We start from the raw sequence: 21,001 nt of genomic DNA, 5'->3' as shown, positions 1-21,001 counted from the left end.
GAACATTCCAGGTAGAGAGTAAAAAATAAGCAAAGACATAGAAGGAATGATGATCACTTTTGTTTGATGGTAATGGGAACATACTGGAAAAGTGAGGGGCAGAAGTGTCCCTAGAGACTGTTTTCTGGGTTGAAGATAAAGTCCACTCTTCTGGGTACAACAGGTTCCCCTTGGGTTCAGCAGTATCACACTTATGTTTGATCCCTCACCACAAGACATCAGCCCTCCATGATACCTACCCTCTTTTCTTTGCCCCCAGCAAACACTCCACACTGCCAAGAAGCACTCCAGTTGAGAATTGGATTGATGACCCCAGTGAATAGCACACAGCCCTGGCCAGTTCCCACAGGCTGCAGGCTGCCCACTCCTGGTTCCAATACAGTTCTCTCAGGGAGTGCTTCCCAGCCCCCACCCTTCCTGTATCTTACCTTCATTTCCAGGGCCTCTGGCACCTTCTTGCCTTCCCAAGCCCAACTCCGCTTTGTGAAGTAGTTGACAGTGGCAAATTCAATCAGCGCAGAAAATACAAAGGCATAACAGACGGCTATGAACCAATCCATGGCCGTCGCATATGCCACTTTAGGTAAGGAGTTTCTGGCACTGATACTCAAGGTGGTCATGGTGAGAACAGTGGTGACACCTGGGGAGAAAGAAAATGAGAACCAGTTGCCAGTGAAAGACATTTAGAGCATATCTGATGATATCACCAACTTCCTGCTTGAAAGGAGGAGCTACACCCCACCCAAAATGGCCCCTTTAAAGTAAAAACCAGAGAATGTCAAAACAGAATGGTTCTGCCTAGTAACCACCCCATCCCAATTATCACAGGAATAGGAATCTCCAGTATAGCACTTAAAAGTTGTCCTCTAACCTCTGCTTAAACATTTCCATTGAAAAGTAGGTAACCTATTTCATTGTAAGAGAGCTTTCTAATTAGAAAAATCTACCTTATGAACTGAAACCTGCCTTTCTCTAACTCCTGACACACTGAGTGAGCTCAGAGCTCTCTCTGGCGACACAAGAAAGAAAAGTCTACTTCTTCATTTCTGGGATAGGACTTCAGAGAGTTGGAGAGGGTGGCCATAGTTCCTTGTGTGTCTGTTCATCTCCAGAACATGGCCAGTTCCTTCTTTCATTTCTCTTCCTTCCCCATTCTGGTAGTTATCTTCTGAACAGACCAGAACTGAGCCCAAGACTCAGGACATGGTCTGAGCTTAGTAGGAGTTTCATTTCCCTTATTGTGGACACTATTCTCCTAATAACACAACAAACTATTGTGGAAAATTGTTCTTCAGCTGCATCACAGTCTAGGTCCTATTGAATTTGTGAACAACTAAAACTATTCTAACATCTGTTTCTTACGAGTTTTTGCCAAACCACAGCTTGCTTTTAAATGGATTGATTCTTTTTCTTGGTGGTGTTTATTAACCTAAATTTAAGGCTTTCTTTTATTCACTTTTAAATTCTATTAAAAATTTATTTCTAATCTGTTCATATATTAGACATACATATGAGCTATATAGTGTTGTGGTTAAAAATATGAGCTTTAGAGTCAAACTGAAATAGACTCAAATTCTGGCAATCCCACTTACTTGTAATATGACCTTGAACAAGGTGTTTTACCCCTCTAAGTTTTGTCATATGTAAAATGTGTGTGATGATACCAGACTCAGAGATTTGTCGGGGAATCAAATGAGATAGATGATGTTCATAAAGCCCACAGCACAATATCTGGCACAGAGTACTCACTCAATAAATAGCAGCTTCTATAATTAACATCGCTTTTATTTTTACTCTTGTTATTAACAATAGTATTGCCATAATTATATAATTAATTATAGTAGTCTAATTATAATCACATTTTAACAATAGTAATTTTATAATTGTTAGCAAGAGTATTCTAGTCTTGAATATCTACACTAGAAGCAGGAAGTCCTCAGTTCTGCCACTTACTTGCTTTGTATCCTGAGCAATTTCTTTAATCTCTCCTTGCCTTTTTCTCCCCATCTATGAATATTCCCTACTGTCTCTCCCAGAATTTTGATGGTGCAGTTGTGTACCCAAAATCATCCAGAATTGAGGAAGAAGGAATTGTCAGAACCTCTTTCTGATTCCTCAAGAAGACGGGGAATGTGACCCTCATGAGCCTGGGTCAAGTAGGGCATGGAAGGTAATCGTAATGGGGTGAGAGATGTTACACAGATAAGCAAGCAGATATGGCCTATTAACTATTAACTCTACCCAGAGAGACAGCCATGTGTGCTGCAGCCTCTGGACCCTCCTTTCATATCTTGATTCCTTGAGTACCTTACTTACATATTTACTATATAAATGGAAATCCAGACTGGAAAAGACTTAATACAGTTTCAGCAGACAGATTCTAAAGGAGCACCTTTGCACAAACTAGGCAGAGAGTTAGAAAAAACACATTTTAAGCCCTGTCAGGAATTAGCCATACAGCTAGCACCTCATAACAAACTATCTGAATTTGTAGCCTGGTAAATTCTGAGAATGGATCTAAGGCTCAGTAACCCTCTGATAACACTGAGCAAGAAGTGATTCACAGAAGAAACAAATTATCTCATTTATGGTTATCAGCAAATGCAATTGTCCACACTCGCACATTTATAGCAGTGCCAAAGCATGGATGGAGGGAACTATATTGCAACACAAGTATTTATGTGCCATATCTCAGTAGAGATGTTTAGAACTCTAGTCTCTAAGGCTTAATTAAAACTGTCATCTTGTGAAGAGCTCTTAGCTAGTCAGAGCTCGTAGGACCCTCAATCAAGCATTTGGTGCACTTCATGGATGGACAAAGAGGTTTGGCATTTTAAAAGAGGTCCAGGCCTGCCACCCAGTGCTTCTCTTTCAAGACTCTTCTACAAAGTCTTTTTGTGACTGCCCTCCTCACTTCCTTTGAGCACTTCTAAAAGTCTAATATGCTTCTTTGATAATGAATGTCTGTCCCACTCAACTAAAGTTGCTTGAGATAATGCAAGATATTCTCCCAATCTCAAAATCCTTAACTTAGTTCAGATCTGTAGAGTCCTTCTTGCCCTATAAGCTAACATTCACAAATTCCAGAGATTAGGACATGGGTATCATTGGGGGCCATTATTAAGCCTACGACAGTCCTAGTTCTAACCCTTAATTTCACTCAGGCTAAAAGTCTTTCTTGTGTAACCTTAAAACTCAAATTCTTATCTACCAAGACTAGTAGTCCATCTATCCATCCATTTTCCTGCTACAACAGTATAAGCTCATGTGATTAACATTCCAGTTTTCACTTCCTTCTTCCATTTGGGCCACTGAGTATTTTCTTTCATTTCTTATGAGTTCAGATATTAAAAAAGAGTGTTTTCTATATTTTATCTGCTTTTCTTAGGATTTTGTAGAGGAAGATTTTTCAGAGTATCTAGTTTGTAATATTTCCGAAAACTGGGCATATTTAATCTACTCCTATATAGATTCTGCTCCCCCAACTCCACTAGAACTGCTCTTTTCAAATCACTAGCAACCAAGCATATCATGATACCCAACAGTTTTTATCTGCATTTTACCTAAACACACAGAATTCACCCCAGAGGATTATTCCCTTCTTCTTGAAACACTCACCTCTCTTGACTTCCATGATATCACACCCTTCTAATTTTTTTTCTTTTTTCTTACTTTACAGGTTATTATTTCTCTTCCTCCACTACTGTCTTCTCTTCTACCTGACCTAAAATGCTTCTTCTTTCTGAAACAACATCATTTACTCTCTAACTACACAGTAAAGCTTCAGGATATCAGTAGGAAATATCGGTAGAAAAGTCTTCTTTGTGAGTACTCAGTGTATCCAAGTATATGGAGACAGTTTAGTAGATTAAAAGAGTTAATTAATGTTTATCTCCTAAAAAACAATCTTAGAGTGGGAAAAACAGGCAGAAAATGTTTTATGTGCTTTAAGTCCCCCAGGCAAAAGTGCTAATGACATGCAAATCTCTTCCTAGACAACAATAAATTCCTATTGAAGAAAATTTCTCTAATTGTAAGTACTATTTTAAAAACCTTCAAACTCTGTATAGCTCTTACTGAATATCAGATAATTCATACTTTCAAAAGGCTAGAGGAGAAGCAGCAAAGTCAGATGGTCCTATAAAAAAAAAAGGGTCATAAGAAAGCCCCAATCTACTTCTCTGTTGTCAGCTTAGTTTCCCACCCTTCACTTTCTCCAGCTCTGCCCACTAATTTCCTCTCCTTTTCACTGAAGGCTCCATCCCTCTCCAGCTCCTGAAGCAAACCTGACTGAGACAGGAAACATTTCAGTAAATCTTAATACTCCAACACTCTTATTACCACTGCCTTTAAAGAATTCAGTTGCTAGAAACACCAAGATCCAGTGACTTAGTTACTAATGCTGGGCTCAGGTGTTCCTCACATTCACTCCAGTAATGGTTCTTCCACCTTCCTCACCCCTGCCCCTGCCACATTCTCCATAAAACAACACTCACCAAAGACCGTGCGGGCAGGGACAGACTCTCTGTTGAGCCAGAAAGACACTTGTGACAGAATGACAGTCATGATACATGGCAAGTAGGTCTGGATCACAAAGTAGCCAATTTTTCGCTTGAGATGGAAGTGGGTTGTCATGACGACATATTCTCCTGGAGAGTAAAATTAGACATTATGCAGCCAAATAAACATTGCTGGATCAAGGTGGGCCCCAATTCAGTTCACAAAGCTCCTTAACCTTATACTCAAAACAAGACATTGCAGCACCTCTCAGGTACATGTAACCAGATCTCTTTAATAATCATGAAGTAGTATAGAGGTGGTTTTTTTTATTTTTTGGTGAAAATGTTACCAAACGCAAGTCTGTGTGCCCAATGCACAGTAACGCCAAACAATACTGAAACACATCGGAGTCTGGAGCAGAGAAAGGATTATTGCAGGGCCATGCAAGGAGATGGGAGGCTCACGCCTTAAAAACCCCAAACTCCCCAAAAGTTTTCCACAAAGCCCTTTTATAGGAAAGGTGAGGGAGGGATGTGGTTAGTTGTTGCAAACTTCTTGGTGTCAGATCCTTTGTTCTTGAGATCAGGTCATGGTCAGGTCATGATGTTCCTGTAAACCTCCACCAAAATAAATGTTATTCTCTGTTCTGACAAGAAAAGGAAGGGGAAGCATTTATTTTGGTCTCCATGCCTCCTTGCAGCTTTTAACAAATCCCATAAGCAAAGCAATGTCATTACTGCTCAATTTACTTGTTCAAGGTTCCAAGGCTCCGAGGTCAGGTCCTAGCTAAGAGGAGGGGGCACTCTGCAGGCCGGTCACCCTGTCTGGGAATGTTCATCCAGCACCCAGTCTGGGTTCTCCCACCAGTGCCCAGGCCCAGCTGAAAAGGCAGGTCTCAGCTGGTGGTGCCTGCAGGGCCAGGTCCCCAGACCCTGCCCAGCCATCATCACTGACAGAGCCAGGTGCCCAGGACCCAGCTGGTCCTCAGGCTTTTATTTAAACTGGAGAGAATCTGACGCTTCCATGGACTGTGACGAATGGAGACTGCCACCACCATTATGTTGCTGAGGTGGGGATGGGGGAGAGGTTCACTGCTGCTTCAAGGCCTGAGCCTGGCCAGTGGGCAGTGGTAGAGGGGGCTCTGGAGCTCTGTGGGACACAGCCCTCAGCCTGTCCCCAGGCCCCCCAGCTTACCTGCCAGGCCCCCCAGCTCACCCACCGCCCTGAGGCCAGAACGCCTGGAGGGCCTGGGGAGAGGGCCGCCATCCACACTCTCACCACACTCTCTGACTCGAGGACCCCTGTGAGCTGACTGTTGTCTGAGTGGGCCCTCTGAACCCCGTGGCAAGGGTCTCATGCTAACCACTGCACACCTGCCCTGCCCTTGTTACATCCTAGGAGGGCACTGCAGGGGCATGGACAGCAGCTGAGCTGAGGGCTTCACACCATCCAGTAACAGATGTCTGGCATGTGGGTGGGCAGAGGCCGGCATCTTGGGCCCCGGGCCTGGGCACCAAATGTCCCCTGTACTGGCGTGGAGGGACCATTTGGAGAGCGTGTCAAATCCTGTATCCTAGTGCGGTAGTCCCGGCCGGCCCGTCTGTCCAGGCTTGCACTGCCCCACCTCAGGGAGGACTTGGTAGGAGCAGGCAGGCCAGGCAGCTGCATTATTTCCTCCAGGGCCATTTCCTGTCCTCCCTGACCTTGGGGAGGGCAAACACCCCAGCTTCCTGGCCTCCCCTTGCTGCCAGAGGTGCCCCCACAATGCCTGTGCTGGGGCCTTGCACATCAGATGCGATGAGCGACCACCCCTATCACAAGGTCACAATGTTCCAGCCGCAGCACCTTCAACTGGCATTTCACACCAGCAGAGGGTCTCCCAAATTCATAGTCACAACATTGCCATCTCCACTGGTCTGCTGGTCTACCTGTCAGTGTGCCTGCATGGAGACCTGAAACACCCCAGACTCAGACTCACCCAAGACGACAAGCTGCAATGTGTGTGTGTGCCTGAGGCTGCTGCAGCGCACTGCTCTTCCAGGCCTTGGGCGGCAACTGCTGGGGCAAACGGGGAGAGTGCATAAACGAGGCCAGTCCTGAGGAAAATGACCCAGGGAAACTGCCACTGTGGGGACCACTGTGACACTGACTGTTGGTGGAATGGGACCATTAGTGTGCCTGCACTGTCCCCATTACAAAAATATATGCTTAGCAGTGTACCAACACAGCTTTCTCAGAGCAATTTTGACACGAGTTCATTCAAATATATTAATGTCCTCATGTAAATAATAATTAAAAATAATCTCTTCTATAGCATTTGCTATGTAACATTCTTAAAGTATTTAATCTTCACAATAACCCTATGAGGTCGGTACTATTGTTATACTCATTTATGGGTCAATAAACTGAGGCAAAGAGAGACTGAGCAATTTGCAGAAGATTACCCAGCTAGTAAGTAGGAGAGCCTGAATTCGACTCCAGATGGGTTGGCTCCACAGCTTATGCTTTCTAACCACTACGCTCTACTGTTTGAATGGATTTATTGGGTTAAAACCTAAAGTTCACATAACAGAATATGGGCTGGCCTACATCACCCCTCTTCAAAATAAGAGTGAACACGTGTTAAGCTCTTACTATATACCAAACAACTTTGAGTGTTTTTGGAGTATTAACTTTATACCCTCCCATCAACTCTGTAATCCAATAGTTAATTATCAGTTAATTATAAAATTATGCTGGATTTGTCAGAAGCATTTTACATATTGAGCACTCCATCCTCCTGGAATGAATCTCTTCACCAAACTCCTAGGCCATGTTGCTCTTCTGGTTTCCCTCCTACATCATGACCTGTCCAATCTCCCTTGCTTGTTCCTTTAAATTCTCAACATTTGAGATTGTCATGACTCAGTACTCTTTTCTGTCTCACTCCCTTGGCATTCTTATCCAGGCCTGTATCTTTAAATAATATCTTCAATTTTGATAATGCCCCAATGTATATTTTCTGCCTGGGCTTCCTACTTGTTATGGTTGAACTATGTCTCCTGGAAAGATATGGTGAATTCGTAACCCTGAATACCTCAAAATGTGACCTTCTTTAGAAAGAGGCTTGTTGCAGATATAACTAGTTAAGATGAGGTCATACTGGAGTAGGATGGGACCTAATACACTATGACTGATGCTCTCTTTTCAAAAGAAGAGAGAGACACAGGGAGATGTGTGATGACAGAGGCAGAGACTGTAATAGGGGCGGGGCAGGTATGAGCTAGAGCAGCCCCGCTCAGCCATTGGTTGGTGTCACAGTGGGCTCCTCCCCCAAGCAAGCAACCGTTAGCAATCAACTGTCAACAAACTACCGTTAGTGGTCCCACTCAACCACTGGTTGTTATTCCTTGCTCCAACAACTGATCTGATTTATTGGCCTGTTGTGTGGCAAGCAGAATGAGCTTGGGCTTGGTAACAAATTTTTGGCAAAGCTAGCCAGGAGCTTTTCTGCTTGTGGCCAGCCAGCCAAGGTTGGGGAATTTTCAGGTAAGGCCCTAGCAGCTGCTGGGTCCACTTGTCCTGAGGATCTTCCCTTCATAATTCCCTGAAGTGGCACCGGCTGCCCCAGCGCTTGGCAGTTGGAGCAAGGAACCAACATTTGGAAGCCGATGGGCTCCATATAGTAGGGTAAGTCACTCTGGTGTATACAACAGGGAACATTTTCCCCTCTCAATTTGGGCTTTTGCTCTAGGGGACAAGCCAATTTGTTCATTTGATTGGGGTACCCTGTTGGAGAGGGGAATCGCTGTTGGACTCTACCTGATTTGTGAACTGATTTATTTGCTTTTGTTTTGTGTTCATTTGCTTTTTTGTTTGTTTGTTTGTTTCTGTGGTATGCGGGCCTCTCACTGTTGTGGCCTCTCCCGTTGCGGAGCACAGGCTGCGGACGCGCAGGCTCAGCGGCCATGGCTCACGGGCCCAGCCGCTCCGCGGCATGTGGGATCTTCCCGGACTGGGGCATGAACCCGTGTCCCCTGCATCAGCAGGTGGACTCTCAACCACTGCGCCACCACGGAAGCCCCATTTGCTTTTGTTTTGTGTTCATTCAGGATGGAATCTGTTTGTGCCTTTGGTATTGGAATTTGCCTGTGCTTTTTGTGTTTTGTTATTCTTGAACTTATAAATATGGGAAATACTCCATCTGTCCCTAAGGAAAGCCCCTTGGGGTGTATCTTAAATAAATGGCCAAAATACAGCTATGGGCCTATGACTAAGGAAGAGATGATATTCTATTGTAATAGTGTGTGGTCCCAATATACGTTAGGATCAGGAGAGCAATGGCCCTCGAATGGATCACTTAAATATTATACAATTTTGCAATTACAATTGTTTTGTGAAAGAGCATGTAAAAATGATGAGATTCCATATGTAGAAGCATTTATGCTATTGAATCAGGAGGGAAAGAAGTTAGATAGCTGCCACCTTATGGTACAGCTGTCTGAAAGGAAAACTAAGGGAAAACCTATTCTACAAAAGGGAGAGGGGGAAAGTGAGAGTGAGGACATGTTATTTCAAAACTTAAAACCCCCTCTGGCCAACCTGGCTCCTCCACTGGCTGAGCAGACTGCAACAGCAGTTGTTCCGACAACCCCCATGCCACCAACATATTCACGGCCCCCTGTTTCCCCTACTTATGGGGATCAATTAGAAGTTTCTATGTTAACCCTCGTGGCACAGGGGACTGGTTTGGAGTCACCATCTAAGACCCAACAGGCCACCCAATTTGGACTGGGAGCCACTTTCGGAGCAGGGCAATTTCCCTTGTGCCAATATCCTATAGGAAGCCTTAGTGCAGATGGCCAACAAACTGTGTTTCTGTGGATGCACAAGCCATTCTCAACCTCAGATTAATTGGAAAAACCATAACCCTACATACCAAGAGGACCCCCTCCATATGACTGAACTTCTCACTTCTATCTTTGCCACTCACCATCCCTCTTGGGCAGACATTCACACTCCTATGAATATGATGCTTACTGGGGTTGAAAGAAGGATGGTTGTTGACAAGGCTAGAAAGGAATCACACCAGCTCCATCTACCAGATCCAGATGAAGCTCCAGAAGCAAATCTGGCAGTTCCTATTGCTGAGCCTGACTGGGATCCTAATAATGGGTGCATGCCGCTTCTAGAATATTATAGGAGATGTGTCTTAGTGAGTCTTAGAAAGGGAGTACCCAGGCAAAACAGCTTAGACAAAATTCAGGAGATACACCAAAAACCAAATGAGGATCCATCAGAATTTCTAGAAAGAATTTATCAAGCTTATAGGTGCTACACTGATGCAGACCCTGAGGCCCCCCAAAATATGAGAATGGTAAATGTGACATTCATTGGGCAAAGTGCCCCAGGTATAAGAAGAAAATTACAAAAGTTTGATGGTGCACTTGGAATGAACCCTTCTCAATTGGTAGACGTTGCTTTTAACGTGTTCAACAGCAGGGCACAACGACAGAAGCAAGAGGATGCAAGATGAAACGCCACTTTGCTGGCAGCAGCATTGGATTTCCGGAAGGCTACTAACCTGGAGAGAGGTAAGCCACCACTGGGGAGAGAACAATGGGCTTACTGCAAGGAGGAAAGGCATTGGAAAAAAGATTGCCCTAGGCTGAAGAATAAGAAAGAAAACAATAAAAGAAAGATAGGAGCCTCTCATATGGTAGAAAGGGAGGAACACTCTGATAATGAATGAAGAGGCCCGGGGCTCCCTTGGACTTGAGGCATCCAATTCCAATTTCCCCACAGGAGCCCCAGGTAACTTTGACAGTGGGGGCCAAGTTGACTGACTTTCTGATAGATACAGGTGCAACATACTCTGTGGTAAACACCAAGGTGGCACAGAAAACATCTCAATCCATCCTGGTCACAGGAGTTTCTGGAGAAGTACAAAATCGTTTTCTTACAACCTCTAGAATGCCAATTAGGGGACCTCACCCTGAAACACAGTTTCTTATATATGCCAGTGTGTCCAATCACTCTTCTGGGCCGAGATCTCCTTTGTAAATTAAACGCTCTAGTAACTTAACTTTTTCGCCAGGACAGCTTGACATCAGGGTCCCACCACAGTACGCTATAAGCCTACAGATGGCACTTATGGATGTCCCAGAAAAGGAGACAGAGCTCTTTCCCCCTGAGGTCTATGAAAAGGTGAGGCCACAAGTATGGACTGATGGCACCCCAGGGAAGGCCAAAAATGCATGGCCAATACAAATCCCATTGAAAAGGGATGCTGGGACACCTAATCTAAAACTATACCCTCTGAGGCAAGAGGCCCAAAAGGAAATTCAGCCAATTCTCAAAAAGTTTTTGAAAATAGGACTGAATAAACCTTGTCCCCATATAACAGCCTTATTTTCCTGGTCAAAAAGCCAAACTCAGCAGGGTATTGCTTTGTCCAAGACTTGAGGGCTATTAATGATATAGTCCAAGATTTGCACCCTGTGGTACCTAATCCATACACTCTGCTTACAACTATTCTGGGAGAATACAGCTGGTTCTCAGTTTTGGACTTGAAGGATGCTTTTTTCTGCATTCCTATTGCAGAAGAATCACAGCAACTGTTTGCTTTTGAATGGACCCAGAAATACAGGTAGTCTAACAGTATTGTTGGACAGTCCTGTCTCAAGGATTTAAGAATTCCCCTACCTTGTTTGGGGAAATGTTGGCTAGGGACCTTAGAAACTTAATATTGGATGGAGGACTTATACTCCAATATGTGGACAATTTGCTTATAGCAGGCCCTACATATGATAAGTGTCTATAAAATACCATTAGAACCCTAAACTATTTGGCCAATTGTGGATATAAGGTCTCCCAGAAAAAAGCCCAAATATGTAAGCAACAAGTCACGTATCTGGGCTTTGTCCTTTCCCAAGGACAGTGGGGTCTTTTGACTAATAGAAAATGGGAAATTGCAGGCTTGGGAACACTCAAGACTTGCAGACAACTGAGGGGGTTTCTGGGAATGGCAGGGTTCTGTCAGGTTTGGATCCCAAACTATGGGCTCATAGTAAAGCCCCTCTGTGAGGCTTTAAAGGGACATGATTTTGAGCCCCTTACTTGGACTACAGGATGCCAAACAGCCTTTGAAACAATAAAAACAAAGTCAGTCTCAGCCCTGGCTTTGGAACAACCAGACTTAAAGAAACCTTTCAAATTGTATGCCCATGAGAGATAAGGCATAAGTCTTGGGGTGTTAATTCAAACTCCGGGGAATAGCCCTCAACCTATTGCCTGCTTCTCAAGACAGGCTAGAACAGACTGTTAAGGGATGACCCCTCTGACTTCGAGCTGTAGCAGCTACTTGTGACATATTTCAGGAAGCTGAGAAGTTTACCCTGGGGCAACCCACCACTGTGTATGTTCCTCACCATGTCCTTTCTTTACTGGAGCAGAAAGGGGGCTATTGGCTGACTTCGGGGAGAATGGGAAAGTCCAAGCCATTCTCCTGGATAATCCCAACGTAAGACTTCAGGTCACTTCAGCCCTAAATCCAGCCACATTTCTCCCGATTGATGTTGCACAATCCCCAGAGCACGACTGCCTACAAATCATCAAGCCAGTGTATTCTAGCAGACCTTGGCTGAACCAGGTATGAAATTGTTCACCGATGGAAGCAGCTTCATGGACCAAGGTAGGTGATGCACTAGGTATGTGATGGTAACCCTTGAAAGGATTGTTGAAGCAAAAGCCCTGCCCCCAGGGAGCTCAGCTGGGAAGGCAGAAATCATTGCTCTGACAAGAGCCCCGCTCCTCGCTAAAGGGAAGCAAATAAATATATACACAGACTCTCACTATGCATTCTCTGTGGTGCATGCCCACGGGGTGGACTGGAAAGAAAGGGGGCTTCTCACTTCAAACAATAAAGACATAAAACATGCTTCTGAAATCCTGTCACTATTAGAAGCAGTCCATAAGCCCTCACAAGTGGCTGTAATGCACTGCCCAGGCCACCAGAAGGGTGAGACTCATATAATAAAGGGCAGTCAGTTAGCTGACCAAGCTGCAAAGAAAGCAGCAAAGGAATGGGGTTAACAATCCATGATATGGTCACTTCTCCCACAGATCGACTTGTCAAAATACCAGTCAGTGTATTCAGGAAAGGAGAAGGAGAGAGCCAAAGAATGGGGATTCACTCTTGATCACACCTCACTTGGCTAGAAATGTAAAGTACAAGGAATTGTTTTGATTCCTGAGGCCCTCTTGGACACTGTGCTGCAGCACCTTCATAATAGTACCCATTACGGGAGAGATGCCACCTTACAACAGATTCAAAGATATATAATGGGGCCTAACCTACAAAGGGCCATCCAGCAAGTCACTCAAAATTGCATGATTTATGCTAAAAATAACACAAAAACTGCTGTCACACTTCCCCAGATGGGGACTCAGCACAGAGGAACCTACCCCACTGAGTACTGGCAAATAGACTTTACTCAAATGCCTTGAGCCACAGGAAATTTCAGGTACCTGCTAGTATTTATGGACACTTTTTCAGGATGGGTGGAGGCATATTGCCCCAGGACAGAAAAAGCCTCCAAAGTGGTTAGAGTCCTCCTTAAGGACATTATCCCCTGATCTGGAGTGCCTAACTCCCTTCAAAGTGATAATGGGCCTGCTTTTGTCTCTAGCATAACCCAACAAGTGGCTAAAGCACTGCAAATGATTTGGAAGATACATTCATCCTGGAGACTACAATCAACAGGAAAAACCGAGAGAATGAATTATACATTAAAAAGGAGCATTGCTAAAATGTGTCAAGAGACTAATTTAACTTGGGATAAGGCCTTGCCAGTTGCCCTGCTATGGATCAGAGTGGCTCCCAGAAGCAGGCTTAAATTAAGACCCTTTGAAATATTGTATGGTAGGCCATTCCAGGTGTCTGCCCAGGTGGGAGAATCTATAAATGCTCTGAAAGATCTAGCAGTTGCCAATTATGTTAAAGCTCTGGGCACTATACTAACCTCTGTTCATGAGTTTGTTGCCAGCAGGTGTGCCCATACAACTGAGGTAACGTTACATCCTTTCCAGCCCAGAAACTGAGTCCTCCTTAAAACCTGGAGGGAACAAGGGACTGAGCACCAGCTGACCGCAAGGTGGACAGGACCACATGTGGTATTACTTATCACACACTCATCTGTCAAGTTAGCTGGAGTAAAGCCATGGATTCATCACACTCGGGTTAAAGCAGTACCACTGTCATCAGAAAATGACCCAACTCCTGACAGGCCTAGAGAGCAATGGGTTTATGAACCCTTAGAAGACTTAAGATTGCTCTTCAAAAAGAGTAAGTATTGGGTTTCCCTGGTGGCGCAGTGGTTGAGAGTCCGCCTGCCAATGCAGGGGACGCGGGTTCATGCCCCGGTCCGGGAGGATCCCACTGTGCCGCGGAGCGGCTGGGCCCGTGAGCCGTGGCCGCTGAGCCTGTGCGTCCGGAGCCTGTGCTCCGCAACGGGAGAGGCCACAACGGTGAGAGGCCCGCGTACCGCAAAAAAAAAAAAAAAAAAAAAAAAAAAAAAAAAAAAAGAGTAAGTATTGAGATTAAAATTTCATTGTAGAAGGAATTTCATCAGGTTCAAATGGTTGTAGATAAAAAGAATTGTATTGCTTACTAACATTTTTAAGGAATATTCTCGACCAAAAGTTGATCAATTCCATTTCACAATCACCCCCTCATCTCCCCTGTTCAGTGGGAAGTAGCCAGAAAAATCGTCACCCCTTTTCCCACAAGGTTGTGGAATGGACATTGACAGTGGGGAATTGTAATAGTGGTGGGGCAGGCGTGAGCTATAGCAGCCCCGCTCAGCCATTGGTCAGTGTTGCAGTGGGCCCCTCCCGCAGGTGAGCAACTGTCAATGAGCGACCCGTCAGTGGTCCTGCTCAGTCATTGGTCAGCACTACAGTGGACCCCTCCCCCTCCCCCTCTTCTGTATAAAAGGAGCCTCCAGAAGCAACCAACCCAGCCAGCACCTTGGCTTCGGACTTCTAGCCTCCAGAACTAGGAGACATAAATCTCTGTTGTTTTAAGCCATTCAGTTTATGGTACTTTGATATGGCAAACCTAGGGTTCCCTATAATGCTCTACACCTATATATTCCATTACCCATTAGATATCACCACTTGGGGATCTAATAGGTATCTTGACCTAACATGTCCAAATCTTAGCTCTTACTGTCTCCATTTCCTACCCCCTCCAAACTATCCCTTCCAACAGATTTTCCTATCTCAGTAAATGGTAGCTCTCAGGAGCACAAATCAAAATTCTTCAAAATCTTTAACATCATCGACCGCTCCCTCTCCCTCCCTCGTGCATGTTTCCATGTGTGCATACACAAATGCAGACACAGGCGCAGATACATTGACAGTTCTTCAAAATATATTTATAATTTGAGCATTTCTCACCACTTCCGCTGTTACCACTTTGGACTAAGCTACCATCATCTCTTACTTAGAGTACTGTAATAGCTTCCTAACGTGCCTTGCCTCTGTACTTGTCCCCTTCAATGCATTCTTAGCATACCAGCCAAAATGAGTCTATTATAATAAAAGTCAGATTCAGTCTTTCTTTTGCTTAAGGTTCCCCAATAGTTTCCCATCTCTCAAAGAGTAAAAGGCAAATTTCCCCAAAGAGTCTCCAAAGGTCCATGCAATCTGATTGCTCTACTACCTTTCTTGTTAGAGCTTCTTATTTTTCACCTCTCTCTCTCTCTCTCTCTCTCTCTCTCTCTCTCTCTCTCTCTCTCTGCCCCCATTTGGTTCCAGTATGTCTCCCAAATGAGTCAATTTCCCACTTTCCTACCTCACCCACTCCCTTGTACCTAAGCCTAGGAATCACCATCTGGTTAGCCAAAGCTCAATATACAATCCATATTGTGTGTGTATTCACATTCTAGCTTGTTTATGTGAACATGAAAAATACAAGTAGGCTTAGTTTTAATTTAGCAAAGAACTATCATACAAAATTGTAGAATTTCTTCATTACAACATTGGGATTGCTTTTTTTTCTCTCTGCCGCTTTTTCAATCCTTTTATTTCTTTGTTCCCCACCCCCTCCCCCTCTCTCCTCCTTCTCCCCCTCTCTCCTATCTGTGTACATTTCAACTGCTTTCTTTCCCTGTCCTTCTGTTCACTCTTTTTCTCAGCTGAGGAGGCACTGAAGATTTATTTTTAACAATAGTTGGACTTTGATTAGCTTGGGGAATTTCCTCCCCTTCCACATATTAGTCTCACACCCCTGAATTCCTTCCTGTCTATTAATCCTATATCTGAGCATGTAAAATATTTAATATTTATGAATATTTATTATATATTTTATATAAGTTATATTCTGTAGATCTGAAAGGAAAGCAAGTGGACTTTTCAAGAGCTTATCAAATTAGCCATTGTTTTAAATAACTGAATATATTTTCTTAAGCCTCTCCTTTTCTATCCTTCTTTCCTTCAATTTCTGTCTTGTTGCTTATCTTCCAAAGAAGCAAAGAGAGTGATTTAAGATCAGCAAGGTGGTGGAATAGGACAGCACCAGCTCTAGTACCCTGTCACAAAAATATGGTTTAGCAGCTACCCACGGAAGAGAACACCTTTGTGAAAATCCCAGATCTAAGAAGTAAAGCTAAAGCAGCACCCATCTGGGGCATGAAAACCAAGAAAAGTGACATTAGAAGGATAACAGAAGTGGTATCAATTTGTTGCCTTCTTCCTTCCCCCAGGCCAGCTCAGTGCAGCACCTAGAGGGTACCTCTGAGTCTATGGTTTCTCCAGTGGGGAAATGAGAACCCAAGGCAGATATCCAGGTTTCCTGGGCATTCCTCTGGAGGCCCACTTCTGCTTTGCCTCATGGGGAATGCTCTGGGAATTGGCAGGGCCAGATAATTTGGGGTCAGCTAGCACAAAGGAATATGGCATACCTTATAGCCAACATTGTGCGAATCTTGGAGGTGGTATCAGGTCCCCTGCCAGCATCATCGCCTGATCAAAAGTACAGTCAGCAGTCTAAATTCAACTGCAAGGGAACCCAACCTCTGAGAGCAGCCCACAGCTCTGGCATACAGAGGAGTAGATACAAAAGCCCCGCCCAACAGCGGAGCTCAAGCCAACTGCAGAACTCCAGCAGAGCCCTCTTCCAGTGGCAGTGAGCCACGCAATAGGGCCACGTCCTTTGGTGGCTGTTGCCTCACTGCACCAAAATGGTGACCTCAGGGGTCAACTGCTGCTCTGGCTAAGCAGTCATGGGGTTTTGGCGCCCCCCCCCCCGCCCACAGAATGGCATCTGTAGGTGGGTCAAAACACACCCGCCACGCTGCTCTTATTTTCTGATTTGTCTTCACTTACCTATGTTCCAAGTCTAAACAAATAATATACACAATGACAGTAATGAGAGTTTTTCTAACAAATGGTCAAATTCCTAGGAAAGATGCAAAAATAAGATCAGGCTCCTCTTAGAAAATTAATGTAAATATTGCAAATAAGGGAAAATGGAGTCAGTGCTGAAGTAGGGAACAGTGTGAAGAACTAGCCACCAATTTAGAGAAATTTCATTCATTTATTTAACACGTTTGAATCTGGAGCAAAGAGCAGGAGCTCTCTGCTTAGAACTACTTCATGCTGAGGACTGACAGCTTTCAGAGAGAAAACCACTCATACAAAACAGAACACCCACAGATTGTGGGATTTTCTCTGGCCCAACTTCCCATTAGTATGTTGGACCCCACATAGAGGAGCATACCAGAATTCAGAAAGGAATGCCCATAATTTATAGTCACATGAAAACAATATACATTTATGTGAGGTAATATTTATATGGTTTCTAAACCAAAGGGTGTCAAATAATATACAGCAAAAAGTCCACCTCCTTCAAACCATTTCATTTCTCCTTCCTTTAACAGCTTCTTGTGTATATTCTAGAAATACTATTCCTATACTAATATATATCCTTATAGTCTTTGGTGGTTTTATATTTGCTATTTTCACTCAACAGTATATCCTGCAGATATTCCCATTGAACTTCCTCATTCCTTCTTACACCTGCATAGTTTACTGATATACACTGTATCATGTTTACAAAACTAATTTGCTATTATAATCTAATATCTGCAATAACCCTACTTTCAAATAAGGTCACATTCTGAGGCACTAGGGGGCAGGATTTCAACATATCTTTTGGGGAGACATAATTCAATCCATAACATCTGCATTGCCAAGAGTGAAGGGAAACTGGCATGCTCATACACTGTTAATGAGAGTGTGAATTGTTTCACCTTTCAGAATGGCAATTTGTCAATATGTATTTAAAACTTTTTAAATGTGTCTACTTTCTGAAAGAGCAATCTCAATATTTTGTTTTTATCCTAGGCAGGTAATTACATAGGAACAAAATGCTATATGGAAAAAGAAGGTCTTTGCAGTGTTCTTTATAGCATTAAAACGGAAAATAATCATAGGTAATTGGTTAAATGGATTATGATCCAGTAAGATGAAGATATTATTGAGTTTCACAATGAAATGCTATGCTTCCCACTGATAGCAACACTTATCGTTGTCAAGAAGGCTGGCTGTGGCCTCAGATGATGGCCTTTTAATTTTCTTTTTAAATTTAGAGTAAAACTAAAACAGGTAATAATTAATATATGCCCATTCTAATTGTTAAAATATTATTACTAACTACTTAGAACTAACAACAAAAAACAAATGTTGGTGAGGATGTGTGGAAATGGAAACCCTCATGTACTCTTGGTGGGAATGTATACTGGTGCAACTACTATGGAAAACAGTATGGAGTTTCCTCAAAAAATTAAAAATGGGGGACTTCCCTGGTGGTCCAGTGGCTAAGACTCCACGCTCCCAATTCAGGGGGCCCGGTTTCAATCCCTGGTCAGGGAACTAGATCCCACATGTCAAAACTAAGAGTTTGTGGGCTTCCCTTGTGGCGCAGTGGTTGAGAGTCCACCTGCCAATGCAGGGGACACGGGTTTGTGCCCCTGTCCAGGAAGATCCCACATGCCGTGGAGCAGCTGGGCCCATAAGCCATGGCCACTGGGCCTGCGCGTCCAGAGCCTGTGCTCCGCAATGGGAGAGGCCACAGCAGTGAGAGGCCCGTGTACTGCAAAAAAACCTCAAAAACAAACAAACAAGAAAACTAAGAGTTCACATGCTGCAACTAAAAGATCCTGCATGCCACAACTAAGACCTGGTGCAGCCAAATAAATAAATAAATAGATAAATAGATAAATAAATAAATAAATATTTTTTAAAAAATAAAAATGGAACTACTATATGATCCAGCAATTCCACTTATGGGTATTTATCTGAAGAAAATGATAACACTGGCTTAAAAAGATATATACACCTCCATCTTCACTGCAGCATTATTTACAATAGCCAAGACATGGAAACAACCAAAGTGTCTCTCCATGGATGAATGGATAAAGAAGATGTGGTATATATAGATACAATGGAATATTATTCAACCATAAAAAGAAAGAATTTTTGCCATTTGCAACAACATGGATGGACCTTGGGGACATTATGCTAAGTGAAATAAGTCAGACAGAGCAAGACAAATATTGTATCTCACTTACATGTGGAATCCAAAAAACAAAACAAAATGAACAAAAAACCAAGCTCATAGATACAAAGAATAGATTACTGGCTGCCAGAAGCCAAGGGTAGGTGTTAGGTGAAATGGGTGAAAGGAATCAGAAGGTACAAACTTCCAGCTGTAAAGTAAATAAGTCCTTGGGGTGTTATGTACAACATGGTAACTACAGTTAGAATACTATACTGCACATTTGAAAGCTGTTAAGAGTAGATCTTAAAAGTTTTCATCACACGAAAAACATTCTATAACTATGTATAGTGATGGACGTTAACTAGACTTCCCGTGGTGATCATTTCATAATACATACAAATATTGAATCATAATGTTGTACACCTGAAACTAATGTCAATTATATCTGAATAAAAATATATCACTGGGCTTCCCTGGTGGCACAGTGGTTGAGAATCTGCCTGCTAATGCAGGGGACACAGGTTCGAGCCCTGGTCTGGGAGGATCCCACATGCTGCGGAGCAACTAGTCCCGTGAGCCACAACTACTGAGCCTGCGCGTCTGGAGCCTGCGCTCCGCAACAAGAGAGGCCATGATAGTGAGAGGCCCGCGCACCGCGATGAAGAGTGGCCCCCACTTGCCGCAACTAGAGAAAGCCCTCGCACAGAAATGAAGACCCAACACAGCAAAAATTAATTAATTAATTAATAATAAAAATATATCGCTAGCTTGTGTGTACATTTTATTTGGATCCTGTACACTTAGTAACAAGAAAACATGCTTACAATATAAAATTACATAAAAAACAGCTTATAAAACAGTATCAATATTATGGCCCCATTTATATAAAAACATATTTATATTAAAAGTGCAAAGAGAACCTTCTTAAAGGTTACACATCAAAATGTATAATAATCAGTTAATGCACGAAATTCTTCTAAAACGTTTTCTTCTAGATGGTGGAATTAAAGAATATTTTAATTTACATTTTTTGTTCCTCTGATATTTCTGATTTTTCTATCATGAACGTGTGATAAAGACTAAACAAACAGTGGCTTAACCAAATGAAATGGGGCTGCTTGAATCGCTAATGATGGGTCTCAAAAGTTGATACCAGGTGAGCAGTGCTAAGGAGGGATGGGGAAGTCAGGAGAGTGAACAGATGCTATAGCCCCAGGAATTCTCTCCCTTCTACGGAGTGGACCTCCAGGGCCCCTGGGTTACCCTTGGTCTCTAGGGGTCCGCCTTGCTGTGCTGGGATGCACAGACCCTTTATCAGGAGCCGGGTACTCTTTGCCTACAGGCTGGGGTAGGAGGGAGGGGAGGGTCTCAGATGGGAGGTCATTTGCAGCAGCAGCGGCACCCCACAGCAGGAGGTGGCTTCTGCTCAAAAATGCAAGGGTCACAGTAGGACAGTAAAAATACACTTTGTACATGCAGGCACTAAAGGTCCTCCTCCCTCTACCTGCTTGGAGAGAGCAGAACTGGCCAGGTGGGTACTTTCCCCTCACCCCCACAGATCAGCTGACCTTCTCCAAGAGATCATGTTCTCACAAACCTCTGGCCTTTTGAAACTCTGTATTGCCATTCTCAAGAATAGCCTTTCCCCACACCAAGTTCCAAATCTCTAAATCCTGTTGTCCTTTAAATCCATTTCAAATGCTGCTTTTTTTTACATTCTAGCCCCTGGTCCTAGGATGGAGGGAGAACAGACCACAGACATACTGTAACACTATGAGAGGGAACAGCAGTGTCCAGCTAATGAAAAAAAGGACAAGAGTACCCTACTTCATTTATAATTGTGGATTCAGAGATCTTCCATGGAGACAAGTGTTGAAAGTTCCCACCCTTTCATGGCAAAAAATATTGTAAGATATGTGGGCCCCTAAGATATACTCCATTTTGTCAAATACCCTA

At 43.5% G+C, this 21,001-nt stretch overlaps 1 protein-coding gene across 1 annotated transcript in view; it reads right to left on the bottom strand.

Moving 5' to 3' along the window:
• Positions 1-21,001, bottom strand: part of GABRA3 (gamma-aminobutyric acid type A receptor subunit alpha3) — a 153,135-nt gene that overhangs the window by 14,904 nt on the left and 117,230 nt on the right. The window contains exons 7-8 of the mRNA XM_022561118.2: positions 4,497-4,649; positions 429-640 (exon numbers count right to left, since the gene is read on the bottom strand). Of these exons, the coding sequence (XP_022416826.2) occupies positions 429-640; positions 4,497-4,649 (365 nt within the window). The remainder of the gene's footprint in view (positions 1-428; positions 641-4,496; positions 4,650-21,001) is intronic.

Source organism: Delphinapterus leucas, chromosome X (assembly GCF_059928025.1).
Source record: "Delphinapterus leucas isolate spDelLeu-1000000601 "Yukka" chromosome X, BTC_Dleu_Yukka2, whole genome shotgun sequence".
Classification (NCBI taxonomy): Eukaryota; Metazoa; Chordata; class Mammalia; order Artiodactyla; family Monodontidae; genus Delphinapterus; species Delphinapterus leucas.
The sequence above is the reverse complement of the archived record's forward strand: the minus strand, read 5'-3'. Positions and strand labels throughout refer to the sequence as shown.